General features: G+C 45.6%; 1 protein-coding gene across 1 annotated transcript in view; it reads right to left on the bottom strand.

The window, feature by feature from the left end:
- Nucleotides 1-15,153: 15,153 nt before the first annotated feature.
- The window catches only part of oxct1 (3-oxoacid CoA-transferase 1), a 59,923-nt gene continuing 53,906 nt past the window's right edge, over nucleotides 15,154-21,170 (bottom strand). Inside the window, exons 15-17 of the mRNA NM_001007926.1 lie at nucleotides 18,802-18,882; nucleotides 15,913-16,014; nucleotides 15,154-15,664 (exon numbers count right to left, since the gene is read on the bottom strand). Of these exons, the coding sequence (NP_001007927.1) occupies nucleotides 15,623-15,664; nucleotides 15,913-16,014; nucleotides 18,802-18,882 (225 nt within the window). The 3' untranslated portion in view covers nucleotides 15,154-15,622. The remainder of the gene's footprint in view (nucleotides 15,665-15,912; nucleotides 16,015-18,801; nucleotides 18,883-21,170) is intronic.

Genomic DNA, 21,170 nt, shown 5'->3' with positions numbered 1-21,170 from the left:
ACTGAACAAAAAGCTAAATAACTAGAAAAGCACAAAAGATTTTAAAAAATGAAAACCAATTGCAAATTGTCTCAGAATATCACTGTCTAAGTCATCCTAAAAGTTAAGGTGAACAAACCCTTTAAACTTGTGGGATAAATACAAAGCACAAACAGGGTAAGTCATAGAATTTTAGCAATTTAAGAATAATTCAATAGTTTTTCCTAATACATATTAGCCAAAAATCACTGGGCACCTATTGGTTAAAAAAACATAAAATCCAGGTCCACAGCCAAATGGTTACCCCCTTTCTCAGCAAACCAATTTACCCTTTTCTCAAAGAAACCAAGGGCACACATATATGTTAGGCCACATCTGCTGGATGTTACTTGAGTTTTTCTATGTAAATTACATTTCTGTTCAAATGACAATATCTCTTTAACGGGGTGATTCGCCAATAACTTTTTAGCATGTTATGGAATTGCCAATACTTGTGAGTTTTTGAATTGGTCTTACATAGTAAAGTTAGGATGAAAAAAGACATACGTCCATCAAGTTCAACCATAATGCCTATATATAATCTGCCTAACTGCTAGTTGATCCAGAGGAAGGCAAAAATCCCATCTGAAGCCTCTCTAATTTGCCGCAGAGGGGAAAAAATTCCTTTCTGACTCCAAGATGGCAATCGGACCAGTCCCTGGATCAACTTGTACTAAGAGCTATCCCCCCTACCCCTGTATTCCCTCACTTGTACTGAGAGCTATCCCCTACCCCTGTATTCCCTCACTTGTACTGAGAGCTATCCCCCCTACCCCTGTATTCCCTCACTTGTACTGAGAGCTATCCCCCCTACCCCTGTATTCCCTCACTTGTACTGAGAGCTATCTCCCCTACCCCTGTATTCCCCTCACTTGTAACTGAGAGCTATCCCCCTACCCCTGTATTCCCTCACTTGTACTGAGAGCTATCTCCCCTACCCCTGTATTCCCTCACTTGTACTGAGAGCTATGCCCCCTCCCCTGTATTCCTCACTTGTACTGAGAGCTATCCCCCTACCCCTGTATTCCCTCACTTGTACTGAGAGCTATCCCCCTACCCCTGTTATTCCCTCACTTGTACTGAGAGCTATCCCCCTACCCTGTATTCCCCTCACTTGTACTGAGAGCTATCCCCCTACCCCTGTATTCCCTCACTTGTACTGAGAGCTATCTCCCTACCCCTGTATTCCCTCACTTGTACTGAGAGCTATCCTCCCTACCCCTGTATTCCCTCACTTGTACTGAGAGCTATCCCCTACCCCTGTATTCCTCACTTGTACTGAGAGCTATCCCCCCTACCCCTGTATTCCCTCACTTGTACTGAGAGGCTATCCCCCATACCCCTGTATTCCCTCACTTGTACTGGAGAGCTTATCCCCCTACCCCTGTATTCCCTCACTTGTTACTGAGAGCTATCCCCCTACCCTGTATTCCCTCACTTGACATGAGAGCATCCCCTACCCCTGTATTCCTCACTTGTTACTGAGAGCATCCCCCCTACCCCCTGTATTCCCTCACTTGTACTGAGAGCTATCCCCCCTACCCCTGTATTCCCATCACTTGTACTGAAGCTATCTCCCCATACCCCTGTATTCCCTCACTTGTCCTGAGAGCTATCTCCCCTACCCCTGTAATCCCTCACTTGTACTGAGAGCTTATCCCCCCTACCCCTGTATTCCCTCACTTGTACTGAGAGCTTATCCCCCCTACCCCTGTATTCCTCACTTGTACTGAGAGCTATCCCCCCCTACCCCTGTATTCCCTCACTTGTACTGAGAGCTATCCCCCTACCCCTGTATTCCCCTCACTTGGTACTAAGAGCTATATCCCCCTACCCCTGTATCCCTCCCTGAGAGCTATCTCCCCTACCCCTGTATTCCCTCACTTGTACTGAGAGCTATCCCCCTACCCCTGTATTCCCTCACTTGTACTGAGAGCTATCTCCCCTACCCCTGTATTCCCTCACTTGTACTGAGAGCTATCCCCCTACCCCTGTATTCCCTCACTTGTACTGAGAGCTATCCCCCCTACCCCTGTATTCCCTCACTTGTACTGAGAGCTATCCCCCTACCCCTGTATTCCCTCACTTGTACTGAGAGCTATCTCCCCTACCCCTGTATTCCCTCACTTGTACTGAGAGCTATCTCCCCTACCCCTGTATTCCTCACTTGTACTGAGAGCTATCTCCCCTACCCCTGTATTCCCTCACTTGTACTGAGAGCTATCTCCCCTACCCCTGTATTCCTCACTTGTACTGAGAGCTATCCCCCTACCCCTGTATTCCCTCACTTGTACTGAGAGCTATCCCCCCTACCCCTGTATTCCTCACTAGTACTGAGAGCTATCCCCCCTACCCCTGTATTCCCTCACTTGTACTGAGAGCTATCTCCCATACCCCTGTATTCCCTCACTTGTACTGAGAGCTATCTCCCCTACCCCTGTATTCCCTCACTTGTACTGAGAGCTATCTCCCCTACCCCTGTATTCCCTCACTTGTACTGAGAGCTATCTCCCCTACCCCTGTATTCCCTCACTTGTACTGAGAGCTATCTCCCCTACCCCTGTATTCCCTCACTTGTACTGAGAGCTATCTCCCCTACCCCTGTATTCCCTCACTTGTACTGAGAGCTATCTCCCCTACCCCTGTATTCCCTCACTTGTACTGAGAGCTATCTCCCCTCCCCCTGTATTCCCTCACTTGTACTAAGAGCTATCTCCCCTACCCCTGTATTCCCTCACTTGTACTGAGAGCTATCTCCCCCCTATCCCCCTGGTATTCCCCCCTCACTTGTACTGAGAGCTATCTCCCCTACCCTGTATTCCCTCACTTGTACTGAGAGCTATCTCCCCTACCCCTGTATTCCCTCACTTGTACTGAGAGCTATCTCCCATACCCCTGTATTCCCTCACTTGTACTGAGAGCTATCTCCCATACCCCTGTATTCCCTCACTTGTACTGAGAGCTATCTCCCCTACCCCTGTATTCCCTCACTTGTACTGAGAGCTATCTCCCATACCCCTGTATTCCCTCACTTGTACTGAGAGCTATCCCCCTACCCCTGTATTCCCTCACTTGTACTGAGAGCTATCTCCCATAACCCTGTATTCCCTCAATTGTACTGAGAGCTATCTCCCCTACCCCTGTATTCCCTCACTTGTACTGAGAGCTACCTCCCCTACCCCTGTATTCCCTCACTTGTACTGAGAGCTATCTCCCCTACCCCTGTATTCCCTCACTTGTACTGAGAGCTATCCCCCCTACCCCTGTATTCCCTCACTTGTACTGAGAGCTATCTCCCCTACCCCTGTATTCCCTCACTTGTACTGAGAGCTACCTCCCCTACCCCTGTATTCCCTCACTTGTACTGAGAGCTATCTCTCATAACCCTGTATTCCCTCACTTGTACTGAGAGCTATCTCCCATAACCCTGTATTCCCTCACTTGTACTGAGAGCTATCTCCCCTACCCTGTATTCCCTCACTTGTACTGAGAGCTACCTCCCCTACCCCTGTATTCCCTCACTTGTACTGAGAGCTATCTCCCCTACCCCTGTATTCCCTCACTTGTACTGAGAGCTATCTCCCATACACCTGTATTCCCTCACTTGTACTGAGAGCTATCCCCCCTACCCCTGTATTCCCTCACTTGTACTGAGAGCTATCTCCCCTACCCCTGTATTCCCTCACTTGTACTGAGAGCTATCTCCCATAACCCTGTATTCCCTCACTTGTACTGAGAGCTATCCCCCCTACCCCTGTATTCCCTCACTTGTACTGAGAGCTATCTCCCCTACCCCTGTATTCCCTCACTTGTACTGAGAGCTATCCCCCCTACCCCTGTATTCCCTCACTTGTACTGAGAGCTATCTCCCATAACCCTGTATTCCCTCACTTGTACTGAGAGCTATCTCCCATAACCCTGTATTCCCTCACTTGTACTGAGAGCTATCTCCCATAACCCTGTATTCCCTCACTTGTACTGAGAGCTATCTCCCATACCCCTGTATTCCCTCACTTGTACTGAGAGCTATCTCCCATAACCCTGTATTCCCTCACTTGTACTGAGAGCTATCTCCCATAACCCTGTATTCCCTCACTTGTACTGAGAGCTACCTCCCCTACCCCTGTATTCCCTCACTTGTACTGAGAGCTATCTCCCATACCCCTGTATTCCCTCACTTGTACTGAGAGCTATCTCCCCTACCCCTGTATTCCCTCACTTGTACTGAGAGCTATCCCCCTACCCCTGTATTCCCTCACTTGTACTGAGAGCTATCCCCCCTACCCCTGTATTCCCTCACTTGTACTGAGAGCTATCTCCCATAACCCTGTATTCCCTCACTTGTACTGAGAGCTATCCCCCATACTCCTGTATTCCCTCACTTGTACTGAGAGCTATCTCCCATACCCCTGTATTCCCTCACTTGTACTGAGAGCTATCTCCCCTACCCCTGTATTCCCTCACTTGTACTGAGAGCTATCTCCCATACCCTGTATTCCCTCACTTGTACTGAGAGCTATCTCCCCTACCCCTGTATTCCCCTCACTTGTACTGAGAGCTATCTCCCATACCCCTGTATTCCCTCACTTGTACTGAGAGCTATCTCCCATACCCCTGTATTCCCTCACTTGTACTGAGAGCTATCTCCCATACCCCTGTATTCCCTCACTTGTACTGAGAGCTATCTCCCATACCCCTGTATTCCCTCACTTGTACTGAGAGCTATCTCCCCTACCCCTGTATTCCCTCACTTGTACTGAGAGCTACCTCCCCTACCCCTGTATTCCTCACTTGTACTGAGAGCTATCTCCCATACCCCTGTATTCCCTCACTTGTACTGAGAGCTATCTCCCCTACCCTGTATTCCCTCACTTGTACTGAGAGCTATCCCCCTACCCCTGTATTCCCTCACTTGTACTGAGAGCTATCCCCCCTACTCCTGTATTCCCTCACTTGTACTGAGAGCTATCTCCCCTACCCCTGTATTCCCTCACTTGTACTGAGAGCTATCCCCCATACTCCTGTATTCCCTCACTTGTACTGAGAGCTATCTCCCATACCCCTGTATTCCCTCACTTGTACTGAGAGCTATCTCCCATAACCCTGTATTCCCTCACTTGTACTGAGAGCTATCTCCCCTACCCCTGTATTCCCTCACTTGTACTGAGAGCTATCTCCCCTACCCCTGTATTCCCTCACTTGTACTAAGAGCTATCTCCCATAACCCTGTATTCCCTCACTTGTACTGAGAGCTATCTCCCCTACCCCTGTATTCCCTCACTTGTACTAAGAGCTATCTCCCATACCCCTGTATTCCCTCACTTGTACTAAGAGCTATCTCCCATAACCCTGTATTCCCTCACTTGTACTGAGAGCTATCTCCCATAACCCTGTATTCCCTCACTTGTACTGAGAGCTATCCCCCTACCCCTGTATTCCCTCACTTGTACTGAGAGCTATCTCCCATACCCCTGTATTCCCTCACTTGTACTGAGAGCTATCTCCCCTACCCCTGTATTCCCTCACTTGTACTGAGAGCTATCTCCCATACCCTGTATTCCCTCACTTGTACTGAGAGCTATCCCCCTACCCCTGTATTCCCTCACTTGTACTGAGAGCTATCCCCCCTACCCCTGTATTCCCTCACTTGTACTGAGAGCTATCCCCCCTACCCCTGTATTCCCTCACTTGTACTGAGAGCTATCTCCCCTACCCCTGTATTCCCTCACTTGTACTAAGAGCTATCTCCCATAACCCTGTATTCCCTCACTTGTACTGAGAGCTATCTCCCATAACCCTGTATTCCCTCACTTGTACTGAGAGCTATCCCCCCTACCCCTGTATTCCCTCACTTGTACTGAGAGCTATCCCCCCTACCCCTGTATTCCCTCACGTGTACTGAGAGCTATCTCCCCTACCCCTGTATTCCCTCACTTGTACTGAGAGCTATCTCCCCTACCCCTGTATTCCCTCACTTGTACTGAGAGCTATCTCCCATACCCCTGTATTCCCTCACTTGTACTGAGAGCTATCCCCCTACCCCTGTATTCCCTCACTTGTACTGAGAGCTATCTCCCCTACCCCTGTATTCCCTCACTTGTACTGAGAGCTATCTCCCCTACCCCTGTATTCCCTCACTTGTACTGAGAGCTATCTCCCCTACCCCTGTATTCCCTCACTTGTACTGAGAGCTATCTCCCCTACCCCTGTATTCCCTCACTTGTACTGAGAGCTATCCCCCCTACCCCTGTATCCCCTCACTTGTACTGAGAGCTATCTCCCCTACCCCTGTATCCCTCACTTGTACTGAGAGCTATCCCCCCTACCCCTGTATTCCCTCACTTGTACTGAGAGCTATCTCCCATACCCCTGTATTCCTTCACTTGTACTGAGAGCTATCTCCCATACCCCTGTATTCCCTCACTTGTACTGAGAGCTATCTCCCCTACCCCTGTATTCCCTCACTTGTACTGAGAGCTATTTCCCCTACCCCTGTATTCCCTCACTTGTACTGAGAGCTATCTCCCCTACCCCTGTATACCCTCACTTGTACTGAGAGCTATCCCCCCTACCCCTGTATTCCCTCACTTGTACTGAGAGCTATCTCCCATAACCCTGTATTCCCTCACTTGTACTGAGAGCTATCTCCCATAACCCTGTATTCCCTCACTTGTACTGAGAGCTATCTCCCATACCCCTGTATTCCCTCACTTGTACTGAGAGCTATCCCCCTACCCCTGTATTCCCTCACTTGTACTGAGAGCTATCTCCCATACCCCTGTATTCCCTCACTTGTACTGAGAGCTATCTCCCATACCCCTGTATTCCCTCACTTGTACTGAGAGCTATCCCCCCTACCCCTGTATTCCCTCACTTGTACTGAGAGCTATCTCCCATACCCTGTATTCCCTCACTTGTACTGAGAGCTATCCCCCCTACCCCTGTATTCCCTCACTTGTACTGAGAGCTATCCCCCCTACCCCTGTATTCCCTCACTTGTACTGAGAGCTATCCCCCTACCCCTGTATTCCCTCACTTGTACTGAGAGCTATCTCCCATAACCCTGTATTCCCTCACTTGTACTGAGAGCTATCTCCCATACCCCTGTATTCCCTCACTTGTACTGAGAGCTATCTCCCATAACCCTGTATTCCCTCACTTGTACTGAGAGCTATCTCCATAACCCTGTATTCCCTCACTTGTACTGAGAGCTATCCCCCATACCCCTGTATTCCCTCACTTGTACTGAGAGCTATCTCCCCTACCCCTGTATTCCTTCACTTGTACTGAGAGCTATCTCCCCTACCCCTGTATTCCTTCACTTGTACTGAGAGCTATCTCCCCTACCCCTGTATTCCCTCACTTGTACTGAGAGCTATCCCCCCTACCCCTGTATTCCCTCACTTGTACTGAGAGCTATCTCCCCTACCCCTGTATTCCCTCACTTGTACTGAGAGCTATCCCCCATACTCCTGTATTCCCTCACTTGTACTGAGAGCTATCTCCCATACCCCTGTATTCCCTCACTTGTACTGAGAGCTATCTCCCCTACCCCTGTATTCCCTCACTTGTACTGAGAGCTATCTCCCATAACCCTGTATTCCCTCACTTGTACTGAGAGCTATCTCCCCTACCCCTGTATTCCCTCACTTGTACTGAGAGCTATCCCCCCTACCCCTGTATTCCCTCACTTGTACTGAGAGCTATCTCCCCTACCCCTGTATTCCCTCACTTGTACTGAGAGCTATCTCCCATAACCCTGTATTCCCTCACTTGTACTGAGAGCTATCTCCCCTACCCCTGTATTCCCTCACTTGTACTAAGAGCTATCTCCCATACCCCTGTATTCCCTCACTTGTACTAAGAGCTATCTCCCATAACCCTGTATTCCCTCACTTGTACTGAGAGCTATCTCCCATAACCCTGTATTCCCTCACTTGTACTGAGAGCTATCCCCCCTACCCCTGTATTCCCTCACTTGTACTGAGAGCTATCTCCCATACCCCTGTATTCCCTCACTTGTACTGAGAGCTATCTCCCCTACCCCTGTATTCCCTCACTTGTACTGAGAGCTATCTCCCATACCCCTGTATTCCCTCACTTGTACTGAGAGCTATCCCCCCTACCCCTGTATTCCCTCACTTGTACTGAGAGCTATCCCCCCTACCCCTGTATTCCCTCACTTGTACTGAGAGCTATCCCCCCTACCCCTGTATTCCCTCACTTGTACTGAGAGCTATCCCCCATAACCCTGTATTCCCTCACTTGTACTGAGAGCTATCTCCCATAACCCTGTATTCCCTCACTTGTACTGAGAGCTATCCCCCCTACCCCTGTATTCCCTCACTTGTACTAAGAGCTATCCCCCCTACCCCTGTATTCCCTCACTTGTACTAAGAGCTATCCCCCCTACCCCTGTATTCCCTCACTTGTACTAAGAGCTATCTCCCATAACCCTGTATTCCCTCACTTGTACTGAGAGCTATCCCCCATACCCCTGTATTCCCTCACGTGTACTGAGAGCTATCTCCCCTACCCTGTATTCCCTCACTTGTACTAAGAGCTATCCCCCCTACCCCTGTATTCCCTCACTTGTACTAAGAGCTATCTCCCATAACCCTGTATTCCCTCACTTGTACTGAGAGCTATCCCCCATACCCCTGTATTCCCTCACGTGTACTGAGAGCTATCTCCCCTACCCCTGTATTCCCTCACTTGTACTGAGAGCTATCTCCCATACCCCTGTATTCCCTCACTTGTACTGAGAGCTATCCCCCCTACCCCTGTATTCCCTCACTTGTACTGAGAGCTATCTCCCCTACCCCTGTATTCCCTCACTTGTACTGAGAGCTATCTCCCATACCCCTGTATTCCCTCACTTGTACTGAGAGCTATCTCCCCTACCCCTGTATTCCCTCACTTGTACTGAGAGCTATCCCCCCTACCCTGTATTCCCTCACTTGTACTAAGAGCTATCTCCCCTACCCCTGTATTCCCTCACTTGTACTGAGAGCTATCTCCCCTACCCCTGTATTCCCTCACTTGTACTGAGAGCTATCCCCCCTACCCCTGTATTCCCTCACTTGTACTAAGAGCTATCTCCCATAACCCTGTATTCCCTCACTTGTACTGAGAGCTATCTCCCCTACCCCTGTATTCCCTCACTTGTACTAAGAGCTATCTCCCATACCCCTGTATTCCCTCACTTGTACTAAGAGCTATCTCCCATAACCCTGTATTCCCTCACTTGTACTGAGAGCTATCTCCCATAACCCTGTATTCCCTCACTTGTACTGAGAGCTATCCCCCCTACCCCTGTATTCCCTCACTTGTACTGAGAGCTATCTCCCATACCCCTGTATTCCCTCACTTGTACTGAGAGCTATCTCCCCTACCCCTGTATTCCCTCACTTGTACTGAGAGCTATCTCCCATACCCCTGTATTCCCTCACTTGTACTGAGAGCTATCCCCCCTACCCCTGTATTCCCTCACTTGTACTGAGAGCTATCCCCCCTACCCCTGTATTCCCTCACTTGTACTGAGAGCTATCCCCCCTACCCCTGTATTCCCTCACTTGTACTGAGAGCTATCCCCCATAACCCTGTATTCCCTCACTTGTACTGAGAGCTATCTCCCATAACCCTGTATTCCCTCACTTGTACTGAGAGCTATCCCCCCTACCCCTGTATTCCCTCACTTGTACTAAGAGCTATCCCCCCTACCCCTGTATTCCCTCACTTGTACTAAGAGCTATCCCCCCTACCCCTGTATTCCCTCACTTGTACTAAGAGCTATCTCCCATAACCCTGTATTCCCTCACTTGTACTGAGAGCTATCCCCCATACCCCTGTATTCCCTCACGTGTACTGAGAGCTATCTCCCCTACCCCTGTATTCCCTCACTTGTACTGAGAGCTATCTCCCATACCCCTGTATTCCCTCACTTGTACTGAGAGCTATCCCCCCTACCCCTGTATTCCCTCACTTGTACTGAGAGCTATCTCCCCTACCCCTGTATTCCCTCACTTGTACTGAGAGCTATCTCCCATACCCCTGTATTCCCTCACTTGTACTGAGAGCTATCTCCCCTACCCCTGTATTCCCTCACTTGTACTGAGAGCTATCTCCCATACCCCTGTATTCCCTCACTTGTACTGAGAGCTATCTCCCCTACCCCTGTATTCCCTCACTTGTACTGAGAGCTATCTCCCCTACCCCTGTATTCCCTCACTTGTACTGAGAGCTATCCCCCCTACCCCTGTATCCCTCACTTGTACTGAGAGCTATCTCCCATACCCCTGTATTCCTTCACTTGTACTGAGAGCTATCTCCCATACCCCTGTATTCCCTCACTTGTACTGAGAGCTATCTCCCCTACCCCTGTATTCCCTCACTTGTACTGAGAGCTATTTCCCCTACCCCTGTATTCCCTCACTTGTACTGAGAGCTATCTCCCCTACCCCTGTATACCCTCACTTGTACTGAGAGCTATCCCCCCTACCCCTGTATTCCCTCACTTGTACTGAGAGCTATCTCCCATAACCCTGTATTCCCTCACTTGTACTGAGAGCTATCTCCCATAACCCTGTATTCCCTCACTTGTACTGAGAGCTATCTCCCATACCCCTGTATTCCCTCACTTGTACTGAGAGCTATCCCCCTACCCCTGTATTCCCTCACTTGTACTGAGAGCTATCTCCCATACCCCTGTATTCCCTCACTTGTACTGAGAGCTATCTCCCATACCCCTGTATTCCCTCACTTGTACTGAGAGCTATCCCCCCTACCCCTGTATTCCCTCACTTGTACTGAGAGCTATCTCCCCTACCCCTGTATTCCCTCACTTGTACTGAGAGCTATCCCCCCTACCCCTGTATTCCCTCACTTGTACTGAGAGCTATCCCCCTACCCCTGTATTCCCTCACTTGTACTGAGAGCTATCCCCTACCCCTGTATTCCCTCACTTGTACTGAGAGCTATCCCCCCTACCCCTGTATTCCCTCACTTGTACTGAGAGCTATCTCCCCTACCCCTGTATTCCCTCACTTGTACTGAGAGCTATCCCCTACCCCTGTATTCCCTCACTTGTACTGAGAGCTATCCCCTACCCCTGTATTCCCTCACTTGTAATGAGAGCCATCTCCCATACCCCTGTATTCCCTCACTTGTACTGAGAGCTATCCCCCCTACCCCTGTATTCCCTCACTTGTACTGAGAGCTATCCCCCCTACCCCTGTATTCCCTCACTTGTACTGAGAGCTATCCCCTACCCCTGTATTCCCTCACTTGTACTGAGAGCTATCCCCCCTACCCCTGTATTCCCTCACTTGTACTGAGAGCTATCCCCCCTACCCCTGTATTCCCTCACTTGTACTGAGAGCTATCTCCCATAACCCTGTATTCCCTCACTTGTACTGAGAGCTATCTCCCATACCCCTGTATTCCCTCACTTGTACTGAGAGCTATCTCCCATAACCCTGTATTCCCTCACTTGTACTGAGAGCTATCTCCCATAACCCTGTATTCCCTCACTTGTACTGAGAGCTATCCCCCATACCCCTGTATTCCCTCACTTGTACTGAGAGCTATCTCCCCTACCCCTGTATTCCCTCACTTGTACTGAGAGCTATCTCCCCTACCCCTGTATTCCTTCACTTGTACTGAGAGCTATCTCCCCTACCCCTGTATTCCCTCACTTGTACTGAGAGCTATCCCCCCTACCCCTGTATTCCCTCACTTGTACTGAGAGCTATCTCCCCTACCCCTGTATTCCCTCACTTGTACTGAGAGCTATCCCCCCTACCCCTGTATTCCCTCACTTGTACTGAGAGCTATCTCCCCTACCCCTGTATTCCCTCACTTGTACTGAGAGCTATCTCCCCTACCCCTGTATTCCCTCACTTGTACTGAGAGCTATCTCCCATAACCCTGTATTCCCTCACTTGTACTGAGAGCTATCTCCCATAACCCTGTATTCCCTCACTTGCTAAAAAGCCACCCAGCCTCTTCTTGTACCTATCTAATGTATCAGCCAGTACGAATGAGAGGGAATTCTACAACTTCACAGTAAAAAAATCCTTTCCGAATGTTTAAATGGAACCTCCCTTCTTATAAACGGAGTGGGTGCCCTCGTGTCCGTTGGAAGGACCTACTGGTAAATAAAGCATTAGAGAGGTTATTATATGATCCCAAAGTAATATATGATCCAATATATTTGATTTTTATATTGAGGGTTGGACTGGGGGGTGCAGGGCCCACCCTGCAGGTGCCCCCACTGGCCGCGTCTCCTAACCCACCCCCGCAGGGGCCCCCCACCCCGAGCGTACTTAAATTTATCACGTCAGGGGAGGAACGGTCGGGCAGGGGGAGCGCCAGCAAGGGTCCAGTCTGGCCCGCGGGGCCCATTGGCATTTTACCCGGCATCCCAGAGGCCCAGTCCGACCCTGTTTATATCTTAATTTTTTATTTAATTATTTGCCTTTTTCAAATGGGGGTCACTGACCATGGTAACAAAAAAAAAAAAAAAAAAAGTTGCTGTGTGAGGCTACAATGTTACTGTTATGTTTCTATTCAAGTCTCCTCTATTCATCTCCCAGCCCAATGACTGCCTGGTCATTTAGACCCTAGCAACGAGATATCTGCTGAAATTCTAAACTGGAGAGCTGCTGAACAAAAAGCAAAATCATTTAAAAAACACAAATAATAAAATATAAAGAGCAGTTACAAATTGTCTCAGAATATCCTTCTCTACATCAAACTAAAAGTTATTTCAAAGGTACAAAAACCCTTTTTATAGTAAAATGCTTGATGTAAAGAAAAGTTTAAAAAGCCTTAAAGTGCCTGAAATGCATTTAATAGAAGATAAAATGTAGGCAGGGAGTCTGTCATGGCCTCAGTTACACTTCAGTGTCTCAAAATAACAACTGTGAGCCAACAAAATCCAATCACAAAAATATTCCCAAGCTTCGGGGCGTTCTATACTGCCTTTAATTTCTTGCTCTGAATTTGCCATGCTTGAAAATCATTTTCTCTTTCTGTTCTCATCAAAAATGATGAATGCTGACTCCTCAGATGCTCTTCAGCCTTATCCTTTGGTTACAATAGAGCAAAAATCAATGCCATACGCTTGCTTCAGCTCTGTCTACACAAAGGGTAACTTAAGCCTCAGACCTAAGGGCTTTATACCTAGGGCTTTAGGCCATTTCACAGGACTGCTATATGAACTAATAGTAGCACTGAGTATCTACCAATCCAGTACTTGTATTTGCAAAAAGGTACAAGGCCAGGGGCAGCCAGCCTGTAGCCCAGAGGTAGAGTTATAAGCCCCAGCAGCCCATTGACAGATGAATGTTGAGTGCATTTATAGAAAGTAAATCAGAGATCATATAAAGATCACTGCTTTAATCCATTCCAGTATTAAAATAGACATTTCACCTTTCTAGTTGCACCTTCTGCACTCACTAGCAATGCAGCCCCCCCCCCCCCCAAATCTCTATGACTATAAAAAGTTAAGCTCCGGCGGGACAGAATCAGGAAGGTTGTTTAGGGTGGGTCAGAACTGCCCCTGGGTGAGACGGAGATGAATCACATGACCGGAAGCAGATGTTACCAGAACATGTGCAATTGAAGTCGCTATAACTTTTTAAAAAATTGAAGTCAATTCATATAATTGTAATACTGTTCCCATAGAACTCATAAAGACTTGCATAGCCAGTATCTGCTAGACTTTATGTTTGGGGCCAGATTATAATAGTGATGGTGCCATAACACTCTTTTTCATGCAGCCGGTGGCCCACCAGTTGGACAACCCTTGTATAGTATTCAGGTGATAGCCATGGTTCCTACATACATGCAACTTTCCCTAAATAGAAGCACGCATATTTGCAAATACTGCAATGCAGAGCTTGTCTACTATTCCAGTTCATGTTCTACTTGAAGGTCCAACCTTTGGTCAGGTCCCCCCTTAAGGTGACCATACAAGGGCCGATAGTAGCTGCTGATATCGGTCCCTTAGAATGATTTGGTAGCTGATCAGCCCGTGTAGGGGCAGCAACGGCTGGCCTGCCCAACCGATATCTGACCTCAAATTGGCCAGATATCGATCGGGCAGGTTAAAAAATTCAGTCGGATCGGGAACCGCATTGGCTCGTTGATGCAGTCCCCGAACCGTCTGCGCCCATTACCGTCGTTATAATTCAATCTAGCCTAAATTCGCCTGATATCGCCCACCAGTAGGTGGGGATATCAGGAGAAGATCCACCCGCTTGGCAACGTCGCCAGGCAACTATCGGTGTATCAGTCACAGTCTCAATACTATCTAGGACAGTAAATACATATTCAGACTAAATCTCTTCTTAACTGACCTTCATGCTGAGCTTTTCAGCTAGAAGAGCAAATGACAATTCTCCCCAACTCTCACGCTAAACTGAGCCTCCTCTGCCACTGATACAAGGCCCCCAGTTGCATTTTGAATTGACAGTTTTCAAGGGCTTCTCATGTCATGGAAACGCACAAAAACCCAATGTAGCCAACGTTTTAAATGTCATTTAATTCTAATTCTTATTAGCATGTGTTCTTTTGTGTTATATCCTTGGGTGCCCAGCAGCACCCCACCCCATCAGATTAGATAGGAAATGCGGAAACACCTTGAAAAGAGTAAAATCAAATCTTCCATGATACTCTTTCAAATAAAAACAAACTGACCCTTTATTTTCAAAGATCTCGGGTTTCCCTGGCAACATCACGAGTTACTCTCAAGAAAAAACAATGTTTAAAAATGGTCTACGTGCTGAATAAATGTATTTACAGAAAATACACCGCGGTGAAGGGCACAGATCATGACAAACACGCAGAACAAGGACAGCCGCAACTCTCACAGTGGTGTTTTTTAAACACACGGAATTCCATTTTGCCTACATCCCTGAAAACAGGGCTATCCACCTGGAGGTCCATTGGCTGAATATGGCCTTTTGATGGATTTTTATTATTCTCAAGGCTTCCACAAACATCATCATTTTAAATATAATTCAGCCTCTGAACATGTTGCATGAGGAATATTTGGCCCCAACATGTAAAAGGTTGAACAGAACTGCATTAAATATTATGTTTCAACGCCTGAAAAATGCAATTCAAATGTTTCACAGGATTTTTTTATTCAAAGTGCTTGAAAATATTAATCTATTGTAACAGTTATATTTTGTTATGAATTCAGTTCTATGATACATTTTTTATTGAGATGTCAGTATGGATCTTTCAACTGCGGCACTCCAACTGTTGAGGATCCTCATCTCAAAGAAGGTTACCGTGGGAAGATGAAGGCTGCAACTCTACAGGAGTATAGGAGCCCAAGGTTCAATATACCTGCTCTACAGGAGCTTGGAAGCTCAAGGGTGAAGTTTCAAGTTCTACAGCTGGGGAGCCATTATTGTATGGTCACTTAGGGGTGAAGAGTTATGCAGGTAGCTGGGGAGCTTAAGGTTGAAGATCCTAGCTCTGCAGTAGTTGGGTAGCCAAAGGCTGAAGATCCCTGCTCTAGAAAACCACAGTTCATACACATGGATTAGTTTCACTGGTGAACCACAAGTGCTATAGCATGAAGGTTATTTTAATCCTCAATCTGCTGAAGCTGCTTGAGATCTGACGAAACCTGAAATAAAAAGAAACAGAAAATGTCATGTTGTATATCAGTCAATGCTGCACATTGTCCAAGGGCAGTGGGGGTACAGCTCAGTGGGAGACAGCAGAACTCTCGGTTTGGGATAGAGCAAACGTTTCCAAGTCCCTGGCTATAGAGGCAAAAAGGAGCGATGAATAAGAATATAAATATGATTTCACTTCCTACAGTAAGGACCAACAGGGCACGCAAAACAACTTCATATTATGCCATCTACTTACTGCAAAGTTACAGCCTGTGCATTTCTTGATATCATCCACCGAAAGGCCTTCTGCGATTTCAATCAGAGTCAGCCCATTCTTTCTGTCCACATCAAAGACGGCCTATTACCCAGACATGTAAATAAAGTGCCGGTGATTATCAGATTGAAAACTGTCACAACACACGTCAGGGAGTATGTCAGAAAGTCTATTTCTCTCTATGCGTGCAATATAGTGCGGCTGGCAGGACCGCGATCCAATAAAATGATAATCTCACTATCTTCACTGCTCGTGTGGCTTTAGGAATGATATGGCTGAAATAATATAATTACCAAACAGATTAGAGATTGCACACCAGCGGATTATACCGACCTATGCAAATCAGGCATATGGAACAACAAAGCACATTTACTTAATTATCTTCTGGTATATTTGCTGTACATGTTCCTTATCTATAGCTAATATGTATTTAAAGCATGACAGATAATTATAATGTCAGTGAATGAAATGTGTAGATGGTCACTGTATTTTTGCACAGTCTGTCTCCATCGTGACCTTCAGACATTCATGGCATGCTAACATTAGGGATGTTATTAGATTTTTGTTACCCAGTACAGAAGAACAGACTTGCTAGACTTACCTCAACAGTACCTGAGGCTATTTCAGGCCAGTTTAAGGGCTGTGTTTTAGGTATTCTAACAAAACCACTTACTACATTCTTCTACCAATCTACTCCTCAACTCTTCAATCTCTTTAAATACACACATTCAAGATTTACTAGTGTGGGGTCTCTCCTCTGGTCCTTCCCAACATTCTCCCAATATATCTGCCTTTATTTAGAGAGGCTTAAGGTGGCCATACGCGTTACATCTTTCCTGCGACCATTGTTCATACCCATCCACTAACGTTCAGGGCTGAATCGTCAGATATGGAGGTAAAAACAATAGGAATTCTACCCCTATCTGACCATTCATCCCTAAATACTTGCTTTTGCTTGGGCCTTCAATGGCACCAATCAAAATGCTCTGTCCCGCCTGATTGACGAGACAACCGATATCCAAGGCTTTTGCGATATTGGTCGCCTCATCAATACACCATACACGCACCGAATATCATATAAAACCTTGTTTCGTTCAATATCGGTGCATGTATGGCCAGCTTAACCCTCATGTAGCCTGGCATGACCCATCCCTCACTTTACCTACTCCTGTATGTTTGAGGCATGTACCTTTCTACTATAAGTTGCACAGTGCTGAAGAACATGCTTCACAAATACATATTAATAATCACATGGGGAAAATGGGGGCAATTTTTGCATTTTGATGCTATTTTTTTTTTTTTTTTTTTTAACAAGAAACAGTGCCCAATAGTGTATAGTTTAATTAAGCAATAGTTCATCCTTGAGCCGAGGAAGCCGCCACCCCTATGCTGATACAAAACCAATTGTGTTGGATTGTTTTAAAATGCCTATTCCTTTCTGGTAATTTTAGGAAGAAAAGAAGGTCACTGAGCCTATAACAATCTTCAGATTTGGTCTTATGAAAATGATGAATGGTTTTGCAGAAACGCTCCCATAGCCATAACCAGTTTTTTTACATGCGGCTATAATTGTGTATACAAATATTTAGCAATAAACACACACACAAGTCTTTTTGGTGCATGAAATGTGTCTGTTTCCGCAGAACTAATGAGTTTTTAAAAGGCCTGACTGATACACGAGCCATTATACAGTTTTTTTATATCTCACACTCAGCGGCTTAATGCTCTCATTTGTCCCCCCCTTGTCTGTTCTCTGCCTGCCTTGAAACTCTGCCATAAAGCATGCCTGGGAATAATGAGGCAGGTATAAATCACCTCGTTACATCCAGCCAAGCAAAAATAACTCTGTATAGTTTGGGAGGGGGAAAAACATGTTTATAAGACTAAAACCCTTTATTCTGCCCAAAAAGAAAAGTGGGTGACATAACCATCTACTCTGACCTATGGGAGTTCTTTATGCAATTAGTATGAAGGAAACTATTCAAAAAAAAAAAAGCTTGATTTTTTAGCCAAGTAATGGTTGGGAGACCTCCAGTAGGATATATTACATTTTTTATTTTTGGAACCCACACAATGGCTGCCATACATGTCAGTGGATGACTTCTCAATCACATCAAATCACATTTATGTGGCTGGCTTGCTCACTAAAGGTGGCCATACGGGGGCAGATCTGAGCTGCTGATTTGGGTCTTTCAGACCGATTCGGATTTCTTCCCATGTATGGAGCCCTCCGAAGGGCCTACCCTGAAGACTGTCCAGATGTCGATTGGACATGCATGGTTTTACCATCGGATCAAGGACCACATCGGCTCATTGATAAAATCCTCGCTCTGAAGGCTCCTATAAGCATCATTGTAATTCAATAGTTTGGCCATAGGGCCAAAGGATCTAATTAGCCTGATATCACGCACCTTAGGTGGGAGAAAAATCTGCTCGTTTGGCGACCTCACCAAACGAGCAAATCTGGTGTATGGCCAGCATAATAGGCCAAAGCTTTTACATATGGAATCTTACGGCAAAGGGGAACTTTGTTTTAATGCCACCATTTTAGAACCGTTCATTTTACACCAATTGTTTCCCTTTTTTTTGGTGTAAAAGGAGCTGACACTTCTAAATATGCCCCTAAATGTGCTGCCTAATAAGCAGCCAGAAGAAATCCCACATCTGATACATGGCATCTTGCTGGGTTTACTGCAGGTGCTGGCAGCACATTTAAGGGGCCCTGATCCATTCGGGGGTTACTGATTACACATTAGGAGGCTTGCGAGGCATTTGGACATGTAAATGTAAGCGTACAAAGCAACAAACATTTATTTAGCTGTTAGAGCGTAATTGTAAGCGTCAGAATAGGAGACAAATGAAATGTTTTACCTTCTCTGTAATGATACGATCCACACACTGTTTCCCAGTAAGTGGCAAGTTGCATTGTTCCAAAATTTTGTGAGAGCCGCCCTATAATAAACCAGAGAACCTTTCAGCATTGTTTGGAAACAATTTAGTATTTTTATTGATTTTTTGCAGTCAGTTGAATAAAAAGAATTCTCTTTTTTTTTCTTATGTGTTTGCCATCTGGTGTTTTCTAATTGCCATATGATCGTCCCCATTACATACAGTTTGTGATTTACAGGGAATGTGTTCATTAATTATAAGATCATGTCTCTGACAATAAGGCTATAGTTCAAATAAAGGTCTTGTACAACTACAGCAGACCCGCTCCAAGATTTCTTTAGGCACCAAATAGGTCACCTCGCCCATTCCTGGTCTCTAGATCTGTTACTGAACAGCACAGCTTATATTGTTGTGTATAGAGAATTACACAGCAATGGTAAGTAAGTTAGGGGCACAGTACCCCCCTAGCTGGTGTATTTTTCAGCTAAGAGGACATTCTTATGTTATTCAGCTCCTGTATATAAATTGAACTTGCTGTACCAGCCCTGAGGTTCAGCCCTTATAAAAGTACCGATCCAGGCCTTCAGTAATAACTCAACCAGCAGCTGAGGGTTCTAGAGTGGTGCTCTTCAATGTTCTGGTTCTCCAGCTTATGCTTAACTAAAACTGCCAGTATAGTTCAGGTTCACCGTTCCTACCATCTCCAAGTTCCAGATCATGTTAAGCTGTGCAAGTGTCCGTGGCACTGCACATGCTCAGTGTGCTTGGAGCCTCTATTGAGAAGCTTAGGGTTAAAGTAACAGTAACACCAAAAAATTAAAGTGTTTTAAAGTAATTAAAACATAATGTACAGTTGCCCTGCGCTGGTAAAACTGGTAAGTTTGCAACAGAAACGCCACTATAGTTTATATAAATGAGCTGCTATGTCAACACGGGGGCAGCCATTGAAGCTGGGAAAAAGGAGAAAAGGCACAGGCACATAGCAGATAACAGATAAGCTTTGTAGAATATAATGGGGTTTTAACTGTTATCTGCTAAGTAACCTGTGCCTTTTCTCCTGTAAATGGCTGCCCCCGTGGCTACACAGAAGCTTTATTTATATAAACTATTGTAGTCTTTCTAAGGAAAACACACCAGTTGTACCAGTACAGGGCAGCATTACATTATATAGTAATTACTATTATACACTTTCATTTTTTGGTGTTACTGTCCCTTTAATATCAATCAGTTCTGAATGCACTGGTTTTTATATACCATTATTGTATATAAACAGTATATAGTGAGTGGGTCCCTAAGCTCAGGTTATACTGAGACATTTATATTGTATATATACAGTATATAGTGAGTGGGTCCCTAAGCTCAGGTTATATTGTGACATTTATATTGTATATATACAGTATATAGTGAGTGGGCCCCTAAGCTCAGGTTATACTGTGACATTTATATTGTATATATACAGTATATAGTGAGTGGGTCCCTAAGCTCAGGTTATACTGTGACATTTATATTGTATATATACAGTATATAGTGAGTGGGCCCCTAAGCTCAGGTTATACTGTGACATTTATATTGTATATATACAGTATATAGTGAGTGGGTCCCTAAGCTCAGGTTATACTGTGACATTTATATTGTATATATACAGTATATAGTGAGTGGGTCCCTAAGCTCAGGTTATACTGTGACATTTATATTGTATATATACAGTATATAGTGAGTGGGTCCCTAAGCTCAGGTTATACTGTGACATTTATATTGTATATATACAGTATATAGTGAGTGGGCCCCTAAGCTCAGGTTATACTGTGACATTTATATTGTATATATACAGTATATAGTGAGTGGGCCCCTAAGCTCAGGTTATATTGTGACATTTATAGTGTATATATACAGTATATAGTGAGTGGGTCCCTAAGCTCAGGTTATATTGTGACATTTATATTGTATATATACAGGATATAGTGAGTGGGTCCCTAAGCTCAGGTTATACTGTGACATTTATATTGTATATATACAGTATATAGTGAGTGGGCCCCTAAGCTCAGGTTATACTGTGACATTTATATTGTATATATACAGTATATAGTGAGTGGGTCCCTAAGCTCAGGTTATATTGTGACATTTATAGTGTATATATACAGTATATAGTGAGTGGGCCCCTAAGCTCAGGTTATATTGTGACATTTATAGTGTATATATACAGTATATAGTGAGTGGGTCCCTAAGCTCAGGTTATATTGTGACATTTATATTGTATATATACAGTATATAGTGAGTGGGCCCCTAAGCTCAGGTTATATTGTGACATTTATAGTGTATATATACAGTATATAGTGAGTGGGTCCCTAAGC

This window comes from Xenopus tropicalis, chromosome 1, assembly GCF_000004195.4.
Source record: "Xenopus tropicalis strain Nigerian chromosome 1, UCB_Xtro_10.0, whole genome shotgun sequence".
Taxonomy (NCBI): Eukaryota; Metazoa; Chordata; class Amphibia; order Anura; family Pipidae; genus Xenopus; species Xenopus tropicalis.
The sequence above is the reverse complement of the archived record's forward strand: the minus strand, read 5'-3'. Positions and strand labels throughout refer to the sequence as shown.